General features: G+C 35.9%; 1 protein-coding gene across 1 annotated transcript; it reads right to left on the bottom strand.

The window, feature by feature from the left end:
- Positions 1-26,542, bottom strand: LOC129733013 (uncharacterized). Its single transcript, XM_055694547.1, has 4 exons — positions 26,412-26,542; positions 23,982-26,353; positions 6,515-6,717; positions 1-115 (listed from the first exon to the last, which is right to left on the bottom strand). The coding sequence occupies exons 2-4, from the start codon at positions 26,334-26,336 to the stop codon at positions 88-90; spliced, it is 2,586 nt and encodes an 861-aa protein (XP_055550522.1). The 5' UTR covers positions 26,337-26,353; positions 26,412-26,542; the 3' UTR covers positions 1-87.
- Between the last annotated feature and the right edge of the window lie 720 nt (positions 26,543-27,262).

Below are 27,262 nucleotides of genomic sequence, written 5' to 3' on the forward strand. Positions count from 1 at the left end.
TTATTTTATGCAGATGAGTTTCTACACAATTATATATTTTGAGTACGATTATCTACTTGTTTAGCATCTACATTTGAAGTTCCATGATTATCGCCTTTTGGGTTGTTTGGAATTCCTAAAAATAAAAGAGAGTAATAGTGAGTTTTTCTTTTACAACTAAAGGTGCAAAAATATATTGGAATGTAAAAAAATAAAAAAGGTAAAACGCATTACAGATACAAAACTTTATTTTTTGAGAAAAACGCTAGAGTACGGAATAACTTTGCTAAGATTTTCTTCGTCAATTTTTTTTGCATGATTGTGCCAAAAAGCGAGAGCTGCCGATGTAGTGCAACTTCTTGCAGGTAGATGTTTACATTAGAGGTCGTATATCGGTTAAAATTACGTTTGCCGAATTCTTTTTTGCGGTCAGACTATAGCAGAACTACACCCGACGTGCTACTGTCATTTTTTATATGCGTTTTGACAGTAGTACCACATAGGGTGTAGTTTCGGTGTAATCCCGCCGCATCACCATTATCATCATCATCAACACAAAACAAATTGTAATTGTATTGTATTTTGTTGAATTGTTTTTTTTTCACCATCTAGAGGATTGTTATTGATTTAAAGCGAAATTTCGATGTATTGTGTGATTTGAACAGTTTTTGGTACGTACGCGATATCAAATATAGGAACAGTTTTGTGTGTACGTACCGTTTATCGGTCGGTTTTAGTTCATTAAATTTTACCCGGCAAACGCTCCCGGTATTTATACTAATTATAAAAGTGGTAGTAGCAGATGGGAATTTTCTGGCTAGGTTTTGTTTGGAATCGACTAGCATTACTCTTACATCCAGGCTTTTTTGCCAGGTGACTTCGTTCCGTTATACAAACGGGAAACCGACTTCCTTCGTAAGCTGTTCATATTGAATCTATTGTTGTTTGACCTTTGCTGTTCTGCTTCACCGATTCGCGTACCAATACAAGACAGAATACGTCTTACGGCAACATATACAGGGATTCAATTGCGAAAACCGAAAACGTCGAGCGTCATGAAAGTTGCCCACTTTCAAACGTTTGAAACTCGGTCAGTTTCCAACCAATTTCCTTATTCTTACAGCAATCGATTAGAAAATCATCAATGCACTCGCCTAAACACAGGAAATTGTAATTTGATTATTCGAACTATTGTACTATTGGAAATTGTTTGTTTATGTGATCGGTCACTAGCACATCCCAGGGCTATCGGGCCGACTATTGAAAATCTAATTGGCCGCTTAATGCTTGCTTTCCCTAACACGGTCGATATAATTTACCTAGTTGACCAGGAATGCACGATTTGTGCTATACACTGGATTCTTTTTTTATGCGATAAATGCGTCCGTGATGTGTGCGTACGTATGTATGCGTGTGAGTATGGGTGTATGTGTTTTTGTGTATATGCTGTTTCTGATATCACATACCCCGTGAAAAAAAATCGTGTAATATAAAATCACGTAAAAACAAGTCGAGTAAAAAAAGAACCCAGTGTATGTAGTAGTCTTTCCAAGACTACCGGTTCGTTACGGACGTTGGGCGGTGATCATGGCGAAGAAAGAAAAGCCGGATTTTCATTTCTGGCTGATGTTGGTGCTTAAGTACCAGTCTATCTGGCGAGATTCATGGAGTTTTTGGTAGGCTGCAGAATTACTGAAAATGGCAGAAAATTCTGCTAGAAAAAACGTGAGAGTTAAAATCATCGGCGAATGGCAATCCAAAATGATAATGAATTGAACAAATTTGCCAGTTTTGTAACTGTACACTGCCACTTTTTGGTGCCCTAAAATTTTGTTATTTAAGTAGTTGAAATTTTTCTGCCACTCGCCAAACACTTGCAACAAGCGTAAAATTACATTCTCGTTTTTTGTGAAACACAATGGCATTTTTTGGCGACCCAAAACTATGTAATTGAAGTAGTTGAGATTTTTCATCACTTGTTACTGCACATTTCATAATTTGCAAGGTAAGAATAAATCAGTATTGCTTCAAAAACGAGTTTATAGCCCTGAGAAGGGCCGATTGTAATTCGTACTTGCCAGGAGGAATGAGGTTTCCTGAGAGGAAAATTTGCAGTATTTGGCATGGTTGCTATTAAAAACTAAAAAAAAACGCAAAATTTTGAGTTGTGCTAGTGTTTCACGAAACCTACGAAATGTAAAACTGCACATGTCATGATTTGAAAGGTAAGAAAATTCACTATTGCTTCAAGAATGTGTTTGTGGTCGATTGTAATTTGTACTCTGCTGGAGAAATGAAACAGTTTACTTGAAGCTAATGTGTTTCGTAACAATTTTAGTTTCTTCGGACAGGGCTAGCTCTCCAAGCAGCAGCTAACGGAACGGAAGTATAACTTTGTCTTCGGTGCTATCTTGTTGACGGTTATACAGTTGACCGAAAACTAATGTACTTCACGCGCATTGTTTGTATGTATACCTACAAACAGTATGCAACGCAGCCCAACCTTTTTTGTGAAACAGGAAATAGTACTTTTTAGTGCTGCAAAATCATTATTGAATTACCTAGTTGAGATTTTTCTATCATCCGCCAAAGCGTTGCTGATAGAGACAAAAACTTCGCAAAACCGTATATTTGAAATCTAGCTTTTATTTACTGTTCGTTTTTGACTGCGGACGTCAGTTTCCAGCGCATTTCTCTAGTTCATACTGCAATCAATTGGAAAATCAACTATGCGTTCACCAATACGCGCAATGTCATGTTTAATATTGTACTAATAATAAGTATAGAGCCTCTTTGAAATGCAGAATTTGACCTCCGATTGGTCACTTAATGCTTTCCCTGCCCTAACATGGTCGACGAATATTATACCTAGTTAACCTAGAATGCTCTACATTTCTCTGTAGTCACTCCCTTAGGTCTGTAATATTTCAGGGCATTTCGATACAAAAGATAGTGTTCAACTTTATTCTTGTGCTGGCAGCGAGTAAAACAACATAGCTGCATACGGGCTTCTGCTGTTGTTCATTGTCATTGTTCATTGCAATCAATTTTTAGGTGCTCCACTGCATCCTAATCCCGGACACGGTATCGAGAGGTGCTATCGGATGCAGTAGAATATCTTGTTGTCTCTGGTACCGGTCACATATCACATTACAAAAAATTCTTGGTTTTATTGTTCCTTTATTACTTTATTGGCACTATCCGGAAACCGTGATTTGATTATGCGAACTATCGCACACGCAAAAAATCAAGCCTTCATCAACCTATGCGTCCTCTCAAAACTTGCAGCGATTACTCTGGCTTTGCACAAATAGTGTGTTAAATGCATAATGCAACCGAAATTAATACATTGACAAAAATTTAAATCAGACACACAAAAATCGTGATGTTTTGGTAGACTTCGGTTTCGGGCAAACGATAAATTCTGGGACGCGCAAAAAACCGCTGGTTACATTCGCCAGCCGGTGCGTATCAAAGGCTCGTACATATCGTCAGCAACCGAAACAGCCAATAGCGAGCCTTGTTGCAACATGATTTACTGACGCTGGTGCCAGTAACGTGGATCCGAATGCATATGAATAATACCAGAGTCATCGTTAAATTGGAAACGTTTTGAATAAACTCATTTTTTAATTTTTATGATTATTTTAAATTACCGGATTGATAAAAAGTGATTCGGTCAGGTAATGTTTGCATTAATCTAGTTAGCACCAAAATTATCAGTATTAATTACTGGCTGCACTGCTTTAACGATAGCAGCCTTATGGAAAATATTACCTATACAAGTACAAAGTATCATGATGATACTAGCACCGGTTAATACTTTATATGGGTAATGTTATGGAGCCGTCTAATACATTGACAATACGCTAGAGCATCAAATGTCACATTCGTTGTAGTCTAGCTAGCCTTGGTGCTACATTCCGATTCGGAACTTGACCTTCTTTTTATTTATACACAGCCTTTGCAGCCGACTGTTTAGTGTACAGAAAAATTGCGGGGCTAGCGCTACGTTCCTACTGACACAAACAGTCTCTCCCGAGCCGAGACTCGAATCTACGACGACTGGCAGACGTCACATTCGTTGTACTGGTTCCAAAATTACACAAGAGCAAACTTTACACAATTGTTCCGCACCATCCAACTGTTACGTGTACTATTGAAAATTGTTAAGCCTTGTTGAAACGCAGATTTCGACCTCTGGTTAGTCTCGTTCGTCTCTATCGCCTCTTCGTATCCATTCCCTAATTTAAGATATCTCAGTGCAATTTGATACAAAAGACAGCCTTAAAACAGTTCAACTTTATTCTGGTTCTGGATACGGCAGCGAATTAAACTGCATAGCTGCACTTAGCTTCTGCTGTTGCCAGGCTTCTGAAAATGACTGTCTGTTCGTAACAGCAAATTTTAAACAAATTCGGATCTCATTGTATTGCACAGCTCTCCCCGTACGTTCGGCACACGGCCCGACAGCCACTGACGACAGCACACACATGCAATGTCAAACGGGCTGTTCTTGTTCATCTCCTTATGACTGTGGGTTCTTCCAAGCTGTCGCTTATGACAGCCTATAATCCCCGACATCCTTCGGCAGGAATCCGAGCGGGATATCAGATGATTTTAATTCACGGAAGTAACGTCACTGCTTTAAAGAAAACGAGATGATGCGAAACACGTTTTTTCTTACGTAGGGAATAATTGCAACACTAGAAACGCTTATGAAACGATTTGCTTCATATTCATTATAGCGCCGGCCTAAGAAAAAGGAGAAACAAAGGAGAGCGAGTCGATGACAGCCACATGCGATCAGCAGACTGGACATCCTCAAAATGAACAAACTTGGCTGTCATGTCCGAACGAACAAAATACATTCGCAAGAATTAGTTGTCGTGTGCAACACAAGATTCATGAGGTTGTTAGGGTAAAAAGAGAGAACAGTCGTCAGTATAGTGTCGTACCACAGTCCTTTTCAATAGTCTGGCTGTTGTTCGTTGTTGTCACCGGTGCCGGTTATAGAGATAAACCTAAACCTTCCTCAGACAGGCTGTCGTATTTTACGTTTACTGTGCACTCGTGTCTTATAAACTACCTTTTCAACTATTTTTCAACATAGCTTTCGATAATGATGGGCAGCACGGTTTTAAACTAAAATGTTTCGTTGCGAGCAATAACCTGTAAACAAAAATCCCTTGAGCGGCCTCAGCCGACCTGAAACAAAAAACATTTCACTCGCAGTTATCGCATACCAAAATAATATCAATCTTCATTTGTGCGCATAGACTCGTATGAGAATGCATGTTTATTTATATGTGTGTGTATGTAAGTTCGTTTAGTCTCCCAGTTGGTCTCGAGGTACGATGCTGGCCTAACAAGCCAGCCGTCGTAGGTGCGAGTCTCGGCTCGGGAGAGACTGTTAGGGTCAGTAGGAACGTAGTGCTAGCCCCGCAATTTTTCTGTACACTTAACAGTTGGCTGCGAAGTCTGTGTATAATAAACAGAAGGTCGAGTTCCCATACAGAATGTAGCACCAAGGCTTTGCTTTTTGTATGTAAGTTCGTATGTGTGCACGTTTGCACGTTTGCAAAATGCGAATGATTTGCTACCTCCAGGCATAATTTTCAATCTCATTTAGTGCGATTTCAGCTGATAGCGGACAAAACAGCTTTGTTATACTTCTGTAGATTAAATATAATGTATTGTTATGATAATAAAACGACCGGACAAACATATTTTTGCTCTGCAATACTTGGACGGGTTTCCAAAACTGAGCGATACATACTCTTTTTAGAAAATTTATCTACACTGCCTTTTAAAAATGTCAAGTTTTCGAACGTTTTGATTGATCGATTAATAAAAAAAAAATTGTTTTTTTATGTTTTTGAAGGATAGCTTTTAGAAAATTTTCTGAACTTTCATTTGAAAATATTAAAAAATTGAATGCAGCTCTTGCTGTCTTTCAAATATATCAATTTAAAAAAAAGTATGAACTAGTATGGAAGTATGAAAACTTTTTTAAATGGTAGTCTAGATGAATTATTAAAAAAATGCTTTGCAAAGTTGCTCAACTTGAGTGCCTACACTGACAAAAAGGGTTGCCACACTTAAATTTGTATTTTTCTTTGAAAAAAAAACCTGAACATCTAAAAAAATCTGTGCTGTCTAACCATGAAGAAAAATATGTTAGTGTTGGGATAAATGGGTTCTGTTAGATAGATATTTGAAAAATTTGAACAAGATACTAAGTAACTTTAACAAATTCCTGGCAGCTTAAAACATTGTTTCTCGTGAAATATTAGACTCCAACGGAGTTTGCAACTGTCACGGACTCTGTGTAAATTGAAGTTTTATTCGGAATTTTTTCATAGTATCAAAAAAACAGCACAAAATGGCAAAAATACGGGACTGTTTGGAATAGACAAAAAACGGTACGTCCCGTTTAAAACGGTACGTCTGGTCAACCTAGATATTACGGTGCATAAATAACTGAAATAAAATCCAAAATGAATACCTCATATAATTTAAAATTACTACTTACTCGGAAGGATCTGAACGAATAGATGCCGGGGTATTACACGGCTCAACTATGTAGTTATGAGCAACATTCTTCGTACCACAATGGGGGCAGCTCAAGACTTGTTGAGCGTTAGTTCCATTAGAAATGCATTCAATATTCATTATTAATTTTTCTGCGCAGCTTCGATGGAAGAGATGTTTATGGATACACAAAACGAATACACCCTGGAAAATAAATATAATGATAAATCAAAGCAAAACTGTAGATCGAACAATTGAGATCGTTGTAACAGAAATTACATAAACCAATGCACATTGAGCCAGGAATGAAATCCAGAGTTCATTCAATCGGTTGCTGGTCCTCTACAAAGTTTCTTGGAATAGTTAAATATGGATTAGTTCACATAATGCCGTGAAAGTGGCGCTGCGTACCAGAGCCTGACAAAGTCATTTTCAAATTATCAGGTTATAGTGACGCTTTGACCCGTCGCTTTCTATTGAAAAGCTTTTGTATCATTTTCGAGCACTTCGTGAGTCACATGACGCACAGTCGAAAGCTCTTGCTGTGATTCTGACAACTGAAGGGCCTTCAATTGAGACAAACGCTTTACAATTGAAAGCGGAGATTATCACTATCACTCTCACATGACGAATCTCAATTGAAAATGGCAATGAGCGCTGACGGAGACAGAAGGCTTTCATACAGTATATATATATAGGAAAAAGGAAGGAAATATTGATCGGAACTTGCGTAACGTATTTATTGGATGCCATTGCCATTCTAACTACGGCCTGCAGTATTAGAAAACTACCATCAAACGACGCGATGCGGTGCTAATTTCAATTGAGACGCTGAAGGAAAGAATAAAGTCTCTTCCTCCGTCACTCTCTCCGTCGATTGAAATAGTCATTAGTTTCATTTGAAATGATCCGAAAGAAGAAAGAGGGAAAGAGAGAAAGAAGTGATTCGTTGATAGTAGCCGAAAGGAATCAAGGGAAAATGAAACTGTTCGAATCGAAATAACAGCGCGAGTATATCAGTTTCATTGTTTTGTTTCGAAAATGTAGAGCCCTGCTGCGTACTAACCTTTTCCTCTTGTATGCTAGACTGCGAGGCAGACCGCGCACGCGCTGGATGTGCGCTGTCGACGAGGATGCCAGAGCAGCGGGTGTAAGGGGAGACTGGAGAGTAGCAGCCCAAGACCGAGTTTTGTGAAAACGTATTCTGGATTCGGCATAGGATCTTAATGATTTGTCGCCATAAAAGTAAGTAAGTAAAAGTAAGTATGCTAGAGCTCTGCAATTTTCGACAAAGTTGTAGAACATGAAATTATATGAAAAATTGCAATGGCACAAATTTTCTATCTGGTGCCTTCGCGGCTAAATCGTAAACCAGGTTTAGCATCCATTTTGGAGCGCTATGTATACCAAGAAACTTAGTAAAACGCTGAAAACCGATTTGATGAATTCTGAGAGAGCCAATGTTATTTTTCATGTGCGATTGGGGAGTACCCGGTCCTCGTGATGCTGTGGTTAGCAATGTCGGTCGGCTAGCTCTCCCACACGGTCGTGATATCGGTTTCGATTCCCGATCGAGTCGAGGATCTTTTCGAGCTGGAAATTTTCTCGACTCAGCACTGGGGCACGGTGTATCGTTGTACTTATCCTACATATGCAAAATGTGCCAATAACAATATCGATAACGAATTCTCTCAACTAACCTGTAAAGACCCGGAACGGAACTTGTTTTTTGAAAATGCTCATTCTCAGCACTGCACAGTGCACAGTGGTCGAATAAGGCAAAAAGTGGAACTTAATTCCATAGCGCCTTTCACCTTCATTCTAGCTTAAAAGTGTCTTCGGAACAATTGTTTGCATGAATGACCCACATCATCGCAAATTGTCAAAAAATATGAAAAGTTTACTATACTAAAAATAAAAAAATAACTTTTTTATGGAAAGAAATAGAATAGTTTATTCAGCAAAATTGAAAAAAACTCAAAAATATGAAACTTTGTTGAACAAATGAAAATCCTATCTTTTTTCGCTACAAAGTTATAAAGTATATTACGTGGATCTTACTTAAAAGTTAGTTTTTTGTACTTAACTTTTGTTAGTTGCATTTTACACGAAAGTGTTAGTCGGAGAAATTGTTAGGACATACAAAACACACATTTTTGCCAAAGACCATAAATCTCCAGGACTTTTCCTTACAAAGTTATATTATATTTTAGCTTATTTTTTCGATAACTTCTTACAACGTATAGGTTAAAAAGAGGCAAGTGGAATCATGATGTCAATACTTTTCCTTGAAGCTAAGCTGAAGTACTATAAACTCTTTTAGGTTCCATTTGTCCCAATTCACCCATATAAAAGTACGGCGAGCATATGTTACAGTAGGTTTTCATACATCAAAAATACTAACTTTTTTGTGTTAAGAAATAAAGGAATGGTTTGTTCGGCGAAGTTTTAGAACGTAAAAAAATATGGAATTTGCTAAGCAAATGAAAATCCTATCTTTTTTCGGTACAGAGTATTTTCTGTAAAAGTTACTTAAAAGTTAATTTTTTTGCACTTAACTTTTGTTAGTTACATTTTACAAGAAAACGTTATTCTAGACAAGCATTTAGACATACAAAACACACGTTGTTGTTGAAGGCCACACATCTCCAGGACTTTCCCTTACAAAGTTATAGCATGTTTTAGCTTATTTTTTCGATAACTTTAAGATCGTATAAAGTAAAAAGGGGCAAGCAGAATCATGATATCAATACTTTTTCTCGAAGTTTAGCTCGAGTGCTCAAAACTGTTATAAGTTCCATCCGTCCCAATCCACCTAATCTTTATTCTATACTGTATGAATTGTCAAAATGTGCGGGATGACAAGAGCAAAAATATTTCCGTCCTTCTTTTTCGCATGCAACGTGAATTGAGCTCTCATCGGATATCATCTCGGCTACATGATATGGCTATCATGTAGCCGAGATGATATCCGATGAGAGCTCAATTGTATGGGATATCAGGTAATATGGATGGTGATATGGCCTCGATAGCACGAATCGCCTGATAACAGGTGATATGCGGTGTAGTGTGAACGGGGTATCAAGTGTTTCGATAAATTACAAGTAGGGAAACCACTCCGATATTCATTTTAACACTTATATCTCATCGTTCTTACTAGTCGAATTTACCGTCAACTTTTACTATTTTTCTGCAAAGCAAAACTTCCGACAACGCGACTGAAGCGAGAGGTAAAAATAAAATTATTTTTATTTGAAAATAACGTAACATTTTACAGCAAATTGGACAAATAAGAGCGATGAGATGAATATAGGTGTTGAGATGAATATAAAGCGGTTCCCCTATGCCAATTTTAGGCATGATCGGCCTAAGCATGAGCCAGCCTTTCTCATCCAAACTTAGTATTTGCTAAAATAGTTTTACACGAACACTTCAATTTTCAGAGAGAAAAAAACACCTTGATAATATTTGCTGGATTTATTTTTCATCTTAGATAACAAATTTTTGGTAGTCAACAGTGAAACCATACCTAACATTTAAAACATGACATTCAAGCACATATGAACATACATTAACACATACAAATAATGTGTATGTTTCAAATATATGACGCGAAATTTGTTTTTGATCGTGGTACAATCGAAACGTCACTGTACTTATATTTAGGTTGGAATCGATTAAATATCATTCGATTAAATATGATTTTAGATTCGGTTATTTATAGTAGGATTTTTCTTCCATTTCAAATATGACATTCTTTTCACAACTTTTGAACCACGTGTTCAATCATCATATTTCATTAGTTAACCCTTAACTAGTCCGTTCGTTTTGACACTAATTTTGTGGAAATCGGTTCAGCCATCTCTGAGAAACAACCAAACTCTCCAGAACACGTTTCTTTCCATATTTTTGAACCACCTGTCCAATCTTCATAAAATTCAAAAGTCAAGGGTTTTTAGGTGATTCGTTCATTTGCAACCAATTTTGTTTAAATCGAAAGTGTAGTTTCTGAGGTAATGAACTTTCGCGATTTTCACATTTTGAATGAAAACTGAAGGCAACTAGACCTTTGATTTGAAAAAATTTTTGTGAAAATCGGTCCAGCCATCTCTGAGAAAATCGAGTGAGATTGAAAAGTTGCACACACACATACAGAAAATGCTCAGCTCTCTGGACCACTTTTATACCTTCGGTTTTACCAGTGATGGCCCTAACACAAGTAAAAGAGATTTTTAAGGCTGTTCGCACCAACGCGAATTCTCATATGCAATTGTCAATTTATGTGTGAAAACAAAAGCAAAAATATTTCCCTCCTTCACTTTCGCAAGTGAAAACCAAACCAGTCGTCAGGGCCAATACCTTTCTAGGAAAAAGACAAAAAGATACAAGAGAAACAAAAAAAGCATAAAATAGAAAATGATGTAAAGAATGAAAAATATCAACAATAATTATTAATAAATAAAAGTAATAATTTGTGCTGAGGCGAAATAAAAGAAATGACTCTGAATTTCGTACACTTCAATCACGAGCAAAACCGGGAACGTACAAATAGCACAATACCAAATTTAAATTTTGTTGAGGCCACATGTTTCGATCAAAGCAGTTTTAAATAATTCATAACTTTGAACCCCATATCAAATTGCTATGAAATTTGTTACTTGTAAGTTTGAGAGACAACTCGTTCGTATGACACTTGTTATGTTCAAATGAGTCGTGTAATCTTTAAATCGTTGTTGTTTTTATAATTTAATACATAACGGTTGGAGTAAAAATCCGATTATAATCAAATGAAATGGGAGCCCATAGGAAAGCCAAACTTTTCATTTGACACTAATATTGTTGAATTTAGTCCAGCGATCTTTGGGAAAACGAGTGAATTTTAAAAGTCATCGGAACATGTTTCTTTCACAACTTTTGAACCAAGTGTCTAATCATTATAAAATTCAATTATTAACCTTTAACTAGCCCGTTCATATGATACAAATATTGTTCAAATCGGTTGTGTAGTTTCTGAGATAATGAAGTTTCGTGATTTTCACATTTTGATACATTACAGACAAAGTTATAGACCGAATACAGTGAAACTCGATAGGGTGTTATGAGGCAGTTAGACCTTTCATTTGACACTAATTTTATGGAAATCGGGTCAGCCATGACTGAGAAAAGTTAGTAGTCTTCGGAATATGTTTCTTTTCAAAGCTGGATTTCACATTTTTAAACATAACAGGCAAAGTAGAAGTCCGATTGCAAAAAAAAATCTATAGGGTTTTTTAGATTGCCCGTTCATTTAAAACCAATTTTGTTAAAATCGGTTGGAAAGTTTCTGAAATAATGATGTTTCGTGATTTTCACGTTTTGAAACATAACATCTGAACTAAAAATCCGATTACAATGAAATTCAATAGGATCTTATGGAGCATCTAGACCTTTCATTTGTAATTAATTTCATGATAATCGGTCCAGCCATCTCTGAGAAAATTGAATGAGATTGGGAGAGCGTCACACACACATACACATACACACACACAGACACACAGATACACACACAGATACACACACAGACACACACACACTCACACACAAACACACACACACACACACACACACACACACACACACAAAAGTGCTCCAAAGGGCCGAATTCTTAAATGAAAGGTCTAGTTGCCACATAATACCCTATTAAATTTTATTGTAATCGGATTTTTAATTTAGAGGTTATGTATCAAAATGTAAAAATCACGAAACATCATTATCTCAAAAACTACACAACCGATTTGAACGGAATTGGTTTTATATGAACGGGCTACCTTAAAAACCCCTTACTTTTGAATCTTATACAAATTGAACATGTGGTTCAAACGTTATGGAAAGAAACGTGTTCTGGAGACTGTTTAATCTCCATCATGTTTCTCAGAGATGGCTGAACCGATTTTTATAAAATCAGTGTCTAATGGAAGGTCCAGTTGCCCCATAAAATCCTATTGATTTGTTTTACAATCGGACTCTTACTTTGCCTGTTATGTTTAAAAATGTGAAATCTAGCTATAAAAAGAAACATATTCCGAAGAATACTTAAACTCACTCACTTTGCTCAGAGATGGCTGAACCGATTTCAACAAAATTAGTGTCAAATGAAAAGTCTAGCTGCCTCGTAACACCCTATTGAATTTTACTGTAATCGAACTGTAACTTCATCTGTAATGTATCGAAATGTGAAAATCACGAAACTTCATTATCTAAGAAACTACACCATCGATTTGAACAACATTGATATAAGATGAACGGGCTAGTTAAAGGTTAGCTAATGAATTATGATTGAACACGTGGTTTCAAAGTTTGACTGCCCTATACGTTCCCATTTCATTTGATTATAATCGAACTTATGCAACCGTTATGTATTAAATTGTTGAAACAACGAAAGTCTATTATCTCCAAGATTGCACGACATATTTGAACATAACTAATGTCATACGAACGATTCATCTCTCAAACTAACAAATCACAAACTTCATAACAATTTGATATGTGGTTCAAAAGTTATAGAAAGAAAAGAAATTCCAAGACTATTTAAAACTATACCTACATTGATCAATATATGTGGCCTCAAATAATTTAAATGTGGTATCGTACTATTTGAACGTTCCCGGTATCGCTCGTGATTAAATTGTTCGAATTTAAGAGTCATTTCTTTTATTTCGCTATTTCTTAGCCACTAACATTACGTCAAATTTCATATTTTATATTTTATTTATTCAATTACAACATCAATATTTTAGAACCCAAAGAGAGAATGTTTATTCCCCCTTTATTGGATTGAAGCGTTCATGTAAATCTATTTTTACAAATAATAAGTTTGAATGAGAAAGGCTGGTTTTTTTCCGGCTTTTGCTCAGAGACCTGCAACTGTGCAACGGACACAAATGGTAAAGGTGACATCCATAAATTACGTAACGTAAAAAAACCCAATTTTTGGACACCCACCCCCCATATGTGACTAAACGTAACGCCAACACCTAGAAGCTGTAGAAGGATTTGCTTGATAAAAATGCTCGTTTTTGGAGAGTCTCTCCAGAGATTTTTTTGTTACGTAACGCTGAACTCACCTCCCCCCTCCGCTGTGTAACAAATCGTAACGCTCAAGGAAACCCCCCTCCCCCTATGAGCGTTACGTAATTTATGGACGCCGACAAATCTGCAATGTGTGCCCAACAGATGCTATGCATGGATGTGTAGCAACAGTCCTATTATTCTTGCACCCTTACTGGCAAATTTTAGGTGCGCTTCGGGCAGCACGCCAGGTCAATACCAATAAGGTATATACAGGTGAGGAAGAAGAAGACATTTGTCTGTACTAGTAACGAAAAATAAACAAAAACACGTGCTTTTTGATTGTGATTTGAATTTTGAACAACGAGCAAATGTGATTTAAAACGGTATTCCACATTGTTTAATGGCGCAGGAATGCATTTTCAGCTTGAAACTTCAGAACTTGTGCAAAAATCTACCGAACATTGTTTTATTTCACGGGAATGGCATCGCTGTCAGCTACCATACATTTGACGCGTTACTAACAACACTGGCACTGGCACCCGAAAAATGAACAGTTTAACCTTTTCTTGTGTTGATTCGGGCAAAACAACCAAATTTTGTCTGCAATTATTGATTGCAATTCTGATAATTTTGAGCAATTCCCACAATGTTAAGCATATTATTTTAATTCTATGTGATACATAATATATTCAGTTTATTTCAAAAATAAAGTTAAGCAAATTTTGGCGGCAGACAAAATGGTTTTCTGATGAATGAAACAGAAATAGATGTTCGTTACGCCAGAAAGCTACCGTGCCAGTCCCTTGGTTTTTTCCTTCCGCAATGTTTTTGGAGTTTTACGACATCATTGTTGACAAAATAGAAGCCCTTAAACCTGAGACTCAAACCACCTTTATACCTTTCTATATTCTATTGGGTCAATACAGGGTCAAAATTAAGCGAATAAAAAGGGGCATATGACAAAGCATTTTGGGACCACGGTAGGTTCGAAATGAAAATGGAGCCGAAAATATGTAACATACAAACCATTGCAACAGCATAGGCGCGGCAAAGCCGTAGTTTTGACTACATTTAGGTTGGCTTCAGGTCAAAACCTAGGGTAGTCGTATTAGAGCAAGATCGCGCCAAATGACCTATGGTCGAATATCGACCATTTTTGATTTGAATGAAACTTTGCACACGTATTTGGCTTAGCAAACTGAGCATTTTTCACATGTGGAGAGATTTTTTATACCCATGAGTTACATTCTAAAAGGGCGTATGCCTTTTGGCATAGGTTTTATTCGAAGCATTGTAGTCCAAAAACCCCCAAGTAACACACGTTGGTATAGAATAGTTGACGTTACCTATTCCATGACATCAATATCACCAGAAAAGCGCAAAACATGAAGGCTAGTAGAACAAGTATTCCAATGAACGTATGGTTTTTGCTGGAGAACGACGGACAAATTAAGAAAAACGTGTATTTTCCTAAATAATTATAATTTTTCGAGCTTAAATTAGAAATAACTCGAAAACCAATGCCTTTAGAATGTTTACTACCAAGAGCTTTTTGATTCAAAATGACTCTCTGCATCTTTTAAAATCATCAGAATACAAATATTTTGAAAAATATTTAAATTAGAATTTTCATAAAAAAAATAATCTACCATAAAAAAATTATTTTTCATTTCTCCATCCTGGACTTTTTTTTAAAACTTGCGTATTAACGTCAAGTTTCTTAAAAAAAAAAATTAAAAAAAATTCAACTCTTTTTTTTTTTAAATTGAAATTTAATGTTTATTATTAATTTTTTATGGTCAGAAAAAAATTTTTTTTGTACAGTGTATATTTTTTCTATGACGCATTTTCAATTCCCTACAACTCATTCTCAGACAGTTTTTCTATACAACCAACGGTTTCTGGGCTACAATGCTTCGAATAAAACCTATGCCAAAAGGCATACGCCCTTTTAGAATGTAATTCATGGGTGTAAAAAATCTCTCCACCTGTGAAAAATGCTCAGTTTGCTAAGCCGAATACGTGTGCAAAGTTTCATTCAAATCAAAAATGGTCGATTAAACTTTCGCGTATTTCCAGGCGATTTGAAATGATTTTGCTCATTACCGACTTTTTGAAAAACCGGTATTTCGGTATTCATAAAAATAAAAACCGGTAAAACCGGTAAAAAACCGGTATTTTTATTGTTTTTGGGTTAATACAAACCAGGGGGGACTCGTGGACTTTGAACCAACTTTTCCAACTACAAAATTCTTTAAATCATAGTTTGGAAAAGTTATAATGATTGTCCCCGAAAAAACGCAAGTCATTCTCTCTGTACTATTTAAAAATAAAACTAAAAATTTTAGATATAAGGTGTCGAACGTTTCCGGCAGTAGTTTTCTTCGGCCGGTTCTCTGCCGCAGTCTTATGCAAAAACCTGCTGAAGTAAATCACTGCCGAAGACGTTACCTGCACAAATTTGGATTTGAAGTTCATTTTTTGCTTAGCGTCTCAGGTTGCATCTATGTATGGACGTGTCGCTGCATAATTATGTTTCTGCATTTATGAGTAGCTATGCTTCATTACGGTCCAGTTTTTTTTTTGTGGAATTTGGACCTCTGCGACCATTGTTTTGATCTCTTGTGGTATATGTTTCACATACAACACTGGATAAATTTAACAGTGTTTGAAAAACTTCAATGAATTAATCTAGTGATATGATTACGAAGAACATAATTTCGAAACTTATATTAACAAAAAAAAACATGCAGATTTTTGTTTCAATTTTCATTTACATCGCAAAACTTAGTTTCAAATTAGTGAATAACTTTAAAATTCTTAGAAAAACAATATTTGAAACTGTTTTATTCTGTTCGATGCTCTTTAAACAGTTCGTTTAAATTATTTGTTATTATAATTGTTTTATTAATTTTAGCTCCTGATGGAGAAACGAAAAATGTGGCAAATGAACAAGTTTGTAACTGAAATAGAAATAAATTTGGAATGAGAGGTTGGTCAAAAATATATAAAAATATAGAAAATTATAGAAAAAGCAGTTTTAACACGAGCAAATCCGGGAACATTCAGCTAGTTGCTAATAAAAGCCCGCTGTGGTATGGGCGACGAAGCTTCGACCATGCTACAGCTATTTAAATTCCACTTCTTCAAAGAACAGTAATTTTTAGGATGAAATTCTTTATTGGTGGATTATTTCATCCTGAAAACACTTTGTATCAACAAAAAATAAATTCCTAATCCAAATTTATATTAAATTATTATTTTTTTAGTTTTACTTTGAGATAGCACAAAATGAATAATGACTTGCGTTTTTTCGCTGACATGATTGTGATTACGGGCTAGTTTGATTTTCATAATTTGTAGTTAAACTGGTAGGTTCTAAACCCACGAGTTGCCTCTGTGAGTATGAGTGTGTGAAGAGATTAGCTGTTCTACTTAAAAAATAAATGTTTTGCTTTATTGATATGAAGTTTTTTGACATATTATCGATACACATAAACACATCGTCTGAATCCATGCAGAACAAGCGAAAAGATAACGCCATTACAGCCCACCTAAGGGGCCGTTCCTAAACCACGTGGTCATAAAGAGGGGGGCGGGGGGGTTTGTCAAAACACCACGAAAGACCACGCACGGGGGTGGGGGGAGTTGACGAAATGACCACGTGGTCTTTTCTGACTTATAATTTATTGTTGCCACTTAGTCAAAATAAAACAACAATAAAAATGTTAAAAAATTAAGCGAATTTTCGGCACTTGACAAATAAAAAGACCACGTGGTTTAAGTCGCAAGGGAGAAGGGGGGTTGGCCAAAAGACCACGAAAGACCACGGGGGGGTACGGGGGGTATAAAAAGTGATCAAAATATGACCACGTGGTTTAGGAACGGCCCCTAAGTGGGTAGCAATCCTTAGCCTTACAATGATTTATGATTATTCTGAAAAGTTTTTTTTTTAATTTAAAGAAAAATACCGAAAATACCGGTTTTTTCACTTCAGTATTTCGGTATTAAAAAAAAAAATCTGTTTTACCGGTTTTGGTTCTACCGGTAAACCACCCTATCAAAACCTGAAAGTCAAAACTAATAGCAAATTTCTTTATTCCACTGTGTGCGGGCAAAACTTCCGAGGAATAATAAAACGTCATTGCCATTTAAGACGCAAGTAAGAAAGAGATGCCAGGTTATTGTTTACGAACTTAGCACGTGCGGTGGTGGGTTGAAGCTGACAAATTTTACAGTGCGCTTCAAGCAGCACGGCAGGTCAAAACTGGGTCAAAATCGAGCGAATGAAGAAGGGTTTTGACAGCAGTTAGTGCGCTTCCAGGTCAAAACGAGGTGAGCTGGTGGAATAAAGAAGTTCGCTATAAGTGGACTGATGGAATAAAGAAATTCGATAACAGAAAACAAAATAGTAGAAGGGTGATATCGAAGACACGACCGCATAGTTAACGTAGGACTACAATAGTTTTATATTTGTAGGACTACCTTTTGAAGCTATTTGATTTGACTGGACTGGAATATGTTCCGGAAATATAATGATCTTGATCAAAGCAGTACTAAGCCTCAAATTACTCAGGTGGTCATATCAAGTATCTAGGTCGTCAGCCTAAATTCACCAAGCGACACCTCAAACAACTAGTTCATTGGTGGCCATTTCTACTGTTAAGGTCGTCTTTGGCCACTTAAAATGTATGATCTGTCATGAAAATAAAACCATTCATTTTTGGCATGATTCGAATTTGGCAACAGTAAAAATTCTGGTAGAAATTAAACTTCCTTCTATATCTATTTGTCTTGTGGACAGTTACAAGCTAGTTACAAGCTCGTGGAAAAAATATCGATAAGAAATCATAGTTTTTAGTCGAAAATGTATATTCACAGAAAATTTCAAAATTGACATAGAATTTTATGAATATTCAGGTCAATTCAGGTCAATTTAAACAGAATCAATCAGAAAAAAAAAATTAATCAGCTTCAAGATACCAGAAAACAACGAAAATACTATATTTAAAAGTCATATGTCTGTTACTGCGACAGCCGGTAATTCCGCGCAGCAAATTTTTACGCGCACTCTTCTTAAAAAAAACCGTGTTTTGAACAGTAAGTTTTACTAAAACATACCTAATTTCTGTACCATCATAGCAGGCTATGCTATGCACATGGTAAAGCACACAAATTAGTTGTGATTCAGTGAAATTTACTATACTGAAAATAGTTTTTTAAGATGAGTGCGCGGAAAAATGTACTGCGCGGAATTACCCGCAGTCACGGTATCTTCAAAAATGAACCGGGCTAGAGTGATGCACATTAGCCCCAGTAATTAATGTTTGCATAGTGTTATTCAATTACAAGTAAGGTTATGGAAAGTAATATTTTCTTGTACATAATATAGATAATGCAAAAAAAAAATTATTGAAATATACAAATACAAATGTCGGAACTCTAATATCAAGATGAAATGAATTTAGTTTTCCTCTATACCGCCACCGCGGGATGCAACTAGGATTGTCATATTGAATTCATTTAGCTATCAAAATATAATCATCAGCACAGTTCGTTTAACTACCTATTCAAAGATCTTAACGTAGCATTTTGGATTTCTATTGACTTTGAAATACCCTATATTTAGGGTAGATAATATATTTTGGACATGCATATATTTTGGACAGGCTGGGTATATTATCAGCTTCTAGTGCGTAATTAAAGCATATAATCTCCATACCAGTATTCTAAACCAATATCTGAACTGTCGTTTTCAAGGCTGTATGGTAATCTAGACAAAATTTTCCAAAATTACAGAAAAAAATTATAATTTAAAATTTGTTGACTCAAGACTTCCATTTTTCAGTCAAAATCAAGAGGAACAGAGGAAAACCGACTGTACGTCAAGAAGCTATAAATCTGAATAAAATAAAAACACCGTCAAACTAGTTGACTTACCGCTCTTCTATTAGGTTAACACACATTTTTGTTTACTTACTACTCTTAGAAAATCATTCAAAACTCTGAAATTTGTACTGTCCAAAATGTATTCAAAAAAATGAGAAGAAATATATTTTGGACATCATTTTGATCTGTGAAACAAAATCTGCCAGACAGTGGGTTCTAGAAAGGTTCCACACACACACACACACACATTTTGATCTGTGAAACAAAAAAAAAGAGCGGCAAATTTCAGATTGCCAGGCAAGCGCTTTGTTAATTTTGACAGCTCATTATTTACCGGCTTTATCAGACTGAAGTTACCTTGGTGTTATATAATCTCAAAAAGGATTACGCAAAAAAAAGCTACTCAGATTTTGAGGCTCTGTGAGTATTTTGAACCCTCATATCACTCCCCTCACTACGCCGCTGCATGTTTTTCAAAATTGAAAATGAATCGTTCAATAGGTACCACGTAGACACTACATCAACTGGTAGTCAGTATACTAAGAAGCGTTTGGTTAATGAAAATAATCCAAACATATTTACAGTTTATATATATATATATATATATATATATATATATATATATATATATATATATATATATATATATATATATATATATATATATATATATATTTATATATATATATATATATATATATATATATATATATATATATATATATATATATATATATATATATATATATATATATATATATATATATATATATATATATATATATATATATATATATATATATATATATATATATAAATATATATATATATATATATCAGGTGTCCAAAATATATTTTGGACAATGTCCAATGCACCATTTTTTTTTTAAATTTTGTGGTCCCCGGCGGCGTAGTTCTTCTGCACTGATAGACGACGAGTAACCAGCGCTCTATTCATACATTGCTCGGTACAGTATTGTTGCCTGTGTCACCATGTTTTCCTTCAAGACATCAGTTTTAATAACATTCTAACAGCAGATCGTTAGAATGTCCAACAGAAGAGGTTGTTACGAACTTTCCGAAAAAGCTCCACATTCAAGACATCAAAATAGTCTAGGCTCATGGAAGCAAACATTAGTTGACCTGTTGGGACGGGGTGGTTCTGTCAATTTTTTTTGCCACTGCTATACAGTATATCACAGCAGGCAGTTGGTGTCTACTAATAAAATCTGTGCCAGGCGTGCTCGCATGTGATTGATACATTGTTCTTTTATGAAATTTTCACTGTTTAAAAATGAAATGATAACGATAACTGAAGAATCGCAAAATTGTCCATCATTTTATCCTATCCTGTTGTGGACTTTGCAGATGACATAGTCATCTTGGTAAGAGGAAAGTTCGACAACATAGTTTCGGGAGGAATGCAGGAGACTCTGAAGTATACCCAGTATTGGTGTACAAAGGAGGGTCTCAGCATTAATCCGACAAAAGCTGTAATCGTACGTTCCACAAGAAAGAGGAAATTCAATCTAAAAACTCTCAAGCTTGGAGGAGTAGAAATTCCATTCAGTGAACAGGTTAAATACTTAGGAGTTATCCTTGATGCAAAGGTAAAATGGAATGCACATCTTGACTATGCAATCAACAAGGCGGTCAGTGCATTATGGTTGTGCTCCAAAACCGTTGGGGGAAAGGCTTGAGACCGAAAATGGTGATGTGGATATTCACATCTATTATACGCCCAAAACTGACCTACGCTGCGTGGTGGCCAAAAACCAAAGAGTCCACCACTAGAACAAAACTAGATAAAGTTCAACGACGTGCAAGCATTGCTATAACAGGAGCAATGAAAAGCACCCCATCAAAAGCTCTTGGTGCAATTCTTCATCTGCTGCCATTGTACGAATACGTGCAACTAGAAGCAGAAAAGAGTGCCTTGAGGCTCAAAAGAACAAAAACTATCTTGTCAGGTGATCTTGTGGGTCACCTGACTATACTGAACTTTTTTAAAAAGGGCTAGTGGTGAGTATGAATGGAGACTGGATGGCACCTCGGGACAATCATGATATTCCCTACAAGGTATGCGAAACGTCGCGAGTTCCTGATGTCCGTCCCGGTTCAACGATAGACGGCTCAAAAATAGGTACAAAATTTGGTGCAGGAATCTTCGGCCCTGGAATTAATGTTTTTGTGGCAATGGGACACTGGCCAACAGTGTTTCAAGCAGAGATTTTTGCAATCCTTGAAAGTGCGAATGTGTGTCTGACTAGAAATTACAAACATGCAAATATTTGTATTTTCTCCGACAGTCAAGCAACGCTGAAAGCACTTGATGCTTATAAATGTACATCCAAGATTGTCTGGGAATATATTCTCACATTGCGACAGCTATGTCAAACAAACTCAGTAAATTTGTATTGGGTTCCAGGACATTGTGGCATTGGCCCAGAACCTTTCTGCGGTATAACAAAAAAAAAAAAAAAAAAAAACAATCCATGATTATTGTGATCCATCAAGTGGTTACATCAGTATTAACGTTTGAAATCTTTGATGGTTTTAGTTTTCGCAGAATGTATCTCGATATAGTGCGGTTAGTCAAAAAAGTCGATAAGAAACAGCAAAAAGAAATGTCATAAGACACTGGACCCTGAAAATTCATAGAACATTCGTCTAAAGGTGACATATAATCACAGAGAATATAATGTCGAATTCGTTTTTGCGGTTTAGCTACTTCATAAGTCTTATAAGTACATCCATTATTAACCCTTAAATGCGCAATGTTGTTTTGAAACAACACTACTAAAAACGTTTTAAAATATACGTATTTTAGTATTTTTTAGAAATAAAATTCATTAGAACAACTCTCTAGACTCTAACGAAAAAAAACTTAACAGCTGGAAGTACTGTATTTGAATGTTTTGTTTTTATTTTCGGTGTCAAAATCTCGGAAACGAAAAAAAACATGTCGAGATTCCGGACTGGTGCTGACTGTCTTTGAAAATAAATTTTAAAATAAGGTTAGTGGTTAGTAAAAATGTTTGAATTATCAGTAATTATACTAAAAAAGGTTAATTTTAAAGATACTGTTAACAAAAGTTATTGTTTCGACTTTATTCTGCGATAAAGTCACAGTGTTGTTTAAAAACAACATGATAATATTTGCACATTAAAAAGTAAATCTTTCAATTTTTTTATGCATATTGGTTAGTTTAAGAGCAGTTAACCTGTTGAACAAAGATTTTATGTTTTAAGATGATTTTTTAACATCGTGCGCATTTAAGGGTTAATGTGCGTAACTATCAGTTTGTTTATATGAAGACAATTAGGGTAAGGTGGGGGAGATTGGTCCTAAGCCAAATTTTCAATGTTTCGTAACTGTTGTTAGCTTCGGTCTACTTCTCAGATGATTTTATCGAAATTATGCATATTTTATAAAATTACGCTAAAAAATAACAAAAATCAAGTGTTGGCTCGCTTTTACAGTATTTTTAGAATAAGTTGTTTTTTGCACTGTTAAAAAGGCGGGGCAAGATGGGTCATTTGAATGAGTAAGATGTAAGGCACCCTCTTCAACAGCATAAAATCTTGATTAAATCTCAATAAACTTTTTACGGATCGCGAGAAAAATGCCGTCTCTACATAGTTAACAACAATATGGGGTCGTCTCGTCCAAGTTATACCGAAGGGGTTAAATTTTTCTCGACGATTACTTTCTGCAGCATTTTGAAGAATTTTTCTACTGTCGGCTTATTGAAGCAATGAAAGTTTTTTTCCGGAGTGACAACACTGCTTGCGTCGAATCTAGCCTTGAAACTGAAACGTTAACAATGAAAAATCAGCTGTCGATGCGAACTATACTGTCTCGTCTTTGGTGACCCATGCTGCCCCAATCATTAATTTAGTTCATGATTGTGATATTTATGTTTATTTTACATTTATTTATTCTAAAAAGCATAATATTCAGTGCATCATGAGCAAAACTGCTTCTGCAATATCGGTCTACTTCAAATTACACAGCGTAGACGAGAGAACACGTTTTTACAAAAGTGTGAATCACCTAAGAAACATCAAAAACAAGTAATATGCAAATATGAACTATGAACACGTGATACAGAGTCAAAAATACGTTACGCATCATGCAAAATTAGTGTCATCAAAAAAAAGTTATTTTACGCTCAAAAACGACACTGACCCATCTTACCCCGTGACCCATCTTGCCCCACCACCTAGGTACACTGCTTGCTTTGCAAAATCTTAAAATGTAGCTTTAAACAAAAAAGGAATTATTTCGCAAAAAATATAGGGTATCGAACGTCTTCGTCAGTGGTTTTCTTCGGCAGTTTTTCTGCAGTAATCTTATGCAAAAGGGGGCCGAAGAAAATTACTGACGATGACGTTCGATACCCTAGTTGTTAGTTTTTCCAGCCACACTCGTTTGCGATCGAGTGAAGACAGCGTAGTTCTGATGAAGCTTCACCGAAAAAACGAGTTCGATATAACCAAAGTTTGAAACATTTACATATACACACCTTCGTACAAAAAATGCCACATACTGGACAGCATCCGTGATGCCGTAATCGTTTTCGATGAATATGACAAAGTAATTGATAACTTATTTTCTTATTGACACGTAAAAAATTTTGAAGTTCTCCTTCCAGCTCTTCAGTACATCCGATAGTTTCTCCATTAACATCATCAGTGGCAGTACACATCATACGATTCCTTGCCTTCGTGATGAAATACCGGGTACGTTTCTGGCAATAACAATTGCATTCTGTTTGATTTGTAGATGAGGCACTTTCAGTGCCATGAACTTCGCGGTAAGGACTAGAGTCGGTTAACGGCTGTGCTCTTTCGAGACAATCGTTATTGGATAGTTTTGAATGACTCATATTATCGTCTTGACATGGCCCGCGTAAAAAAGTTTCTTTGGTAGATTGCCGTGGTGAAACTCGGAACACATCTTGTGTATTTGAGACAGTTGATATACTATCTTTTATTTTTATTTCAGTCGTAGTATTATTTATGTCTCCAATAACAGAACTATTTGATGATTGTTCACATTTTACACTGTTTTTTCGCAAACCCAGCATTTTGAAATGAATTTCCTTTAGTTTCAGCAGTCGTTTTTGCTGTTTTTTAGTAAGCTTTCTATTCTCTGGAGACCTATTATTGCCCAAATTCTGACGTTTTATCTCATTTAGAAAGTCAGTCAGATTCAAACTTTTATTAATACTCGAATATTTAATCGCTGGTAGCCTTGTTCTTTTTTCAACAGTACGATTGAGTTTTGTTGCAATGTCCGGTAACGAGTTTGATGACAAATTTTTATGGCTTGTTTTGTTTTCAATTTCAGCATTAATGCTTAGTCTGAGACTATTTTGCAATTCAAACCCGTGCCTCAATTCGGCATTGGCTAGAATTTTGGCAGAAAGTTTAATTGGTCGTGAAAGCCGACCTTTATGTTCGGACAAATCTTGTTTCGAGTTATTTTCAATGTTTAGAAGACGTCTCAACGGTTTCATATCAATGTTTTGCGTTTCTGGTTTTAGTAGTTTACATTCAAACGGCATTGTTTCAGGTTTGCGCTCAAATTCTTTTTTATGTTTAACTGTCGAAGCCGATTTCTTAACTGAATGCTTTTTCAAATCATTTGAAGGCGAAGATTGTTTTTGGATGATTATGGATTTTTTAGATATTGCATGTACTATCTTCTCCTTGTTGTGTTTCACGCGTATTTTCGAAGGAACTCGGGATTGATTGAATCTCCGTAGAGCGATAAGATCTCTTTTTCCAAATTTTCTGTTTCCACAACGGTTCGGTCGATTCTTGGGAAGTATTTTTTCATTTACGTCCTTAGTACTAATTTTTTTGTCGATATCTTTATTTGCGGGGTTTCTAGTAGGTTTTGGTGTAGGATTTGAGCTCTTTCTTACTGTTAAATGATTCTCTTCGCTTAGTATAGGACTATTCAACGTTTGTGTACTCGTTTCGTTTTTACGACTGGTAACCATCGCACCTCTAACTAAAGTCTTCTCGCGTTTCAGCCTACCAGATCTTCTGAGATTATCTTGAAGATCAGATTTTGATAACCCATTTGAATTATAGCTTCTAGTAGGTTTGGAAAGCTCTATTAACTGAGACGGCGTTTCTATTTCGCCCAAATCAATTGAGTTACGTTCGACGCAACCCGATTTAGCTGAGATAGATCCATTAAACGCATAGGACATTTGAACAAATATACTAGTAGTGTCAGATGATTCTTGATCGCCTATTTGTTGATTTTTTTCGGTCTCCAATATGTTTGTTTTAATATGGCCAAACTCTGAGATCATCTCATTTTTATCATTCTCTGAAGGTTTTGTTTGGTTTATATCACTATCAAGGGGAGTCGGTAACAACTCTTCGGTGTTTGAACTAAAGCCAATTGATGAAGGAATCGATTCAATATTGCTTTCCTTATTTTTACTAAACATGCCGATGCCTTCACTTATTTCCACATCATCCGTAGGTTGAGTTTTTAAGTCTTCAGACACAGAAAAAAAACCTTGGGTGATTGCCACAATTTCTCGAATTTCTGCTCGGCTTATATCATTTTCAATTTCGATTTCAATGCCGTCGTTTGAATTCAATCCATTTATTGTACAACTATGCTTCGCTTGTATGGAAGAGTCGGAATAATCATTTTTCTCAATGATTTTTTCCTTATCCTTTAAACGGCTCTTAGAGAAACGAACTTTTTTTGATCGGCTAGCAAACTGGTTGTTTTTTAGGGCTCGCCATTTGAATGTTTCATCCATGGAAATTTCGGCTTGAATTGGTATTGATCCCTCTCGATTAAACGTTGATGACATTTGATTTAAAAGTGTATCGATGAAATCCATCGCGTTCAATCAGTTTTCTATGGTTATGAAATTGATCTAGCAAACAAAAATACACATGTATTAAATTCAAGATACCTTTAATTGCACAAAAACCACTATGTATTATCAAAATAACTTAATCCATGCAAGAACAAAATATTTACTGTTCTCAGCAGTATAGAGCGATGTCACAGTGAGATCGATATTGAAAAACATCGATGTTTCGAAAACGATTATTTAAGATTTTGATAAATCTCGCCAAATATGTGAAAAGGGTCCATGTTCCAAGTAAATCTAAGGGGAGACAACTGGGTATAGATTTGCATTCACTTTGGGAACCACTCGCTGACTGGCTGAAATTGAAAACCCCGAGTGCGTTGAATTTTATCATCAGGCTTGCTGGCAGTATTGCTGAGCAACATTGTTCGTTGTTTTGATTTATGTTTTTTAATGAAGTCACCTGTTACAATCTAAAATAATTTCAAGTGAACATTAAAATGAAGTACAAAGCGTACAAATACGGGCGTAGTAAGAGATCCGACTTGGAACATCACCAATAAGGTGAGGAGGAGAGTGCATTTTTCTAGTATTAGTAAATGCTTCAAATGTAAACAACTAGACGAACTCAATGGTAAATCCATATAGCTACGTCACTATTTGGCATCAACTATGTGCAGAGGGGGCTGAGCAGAGGGGTGCGTGCAAGCGTTAGTAAGGTTACTCCTCATCTCTCTCTTAGACTCATTGGATCATCACTAGTATCAATTACCAAGAGATCCAAAAGTGCGCAAAGAATTATTACGGTTTTGCGTGAAGCATGAGAACAGCTTACCGCTGCTCAAAGTCGGGAGTAAATAGTGTAGTGTGAGCTATTTTCTACGTTTGAATCCGTTCTGGATTAAGTTTGGAACATACCTGTTGAGGCATATTGCTTGAGCGGAGAGTAC

Source organism: Wyeomyia smithii, chromosome 3 (assembly GCF_029784165.1).
Source record: "Wyeomyia smithii strain HCP4-BCI-WySm-NY-G18 chromosome 3, ASM2978416v1, whole genome shotgun sequence".
NCBI classification, from domain to species: domain Eukaryota; kingdom Metazoa; phylum Arthropoda; class Insecta; order Diptera; family Culicidae; genus Wyeomyia; species Wyeomyia smithii.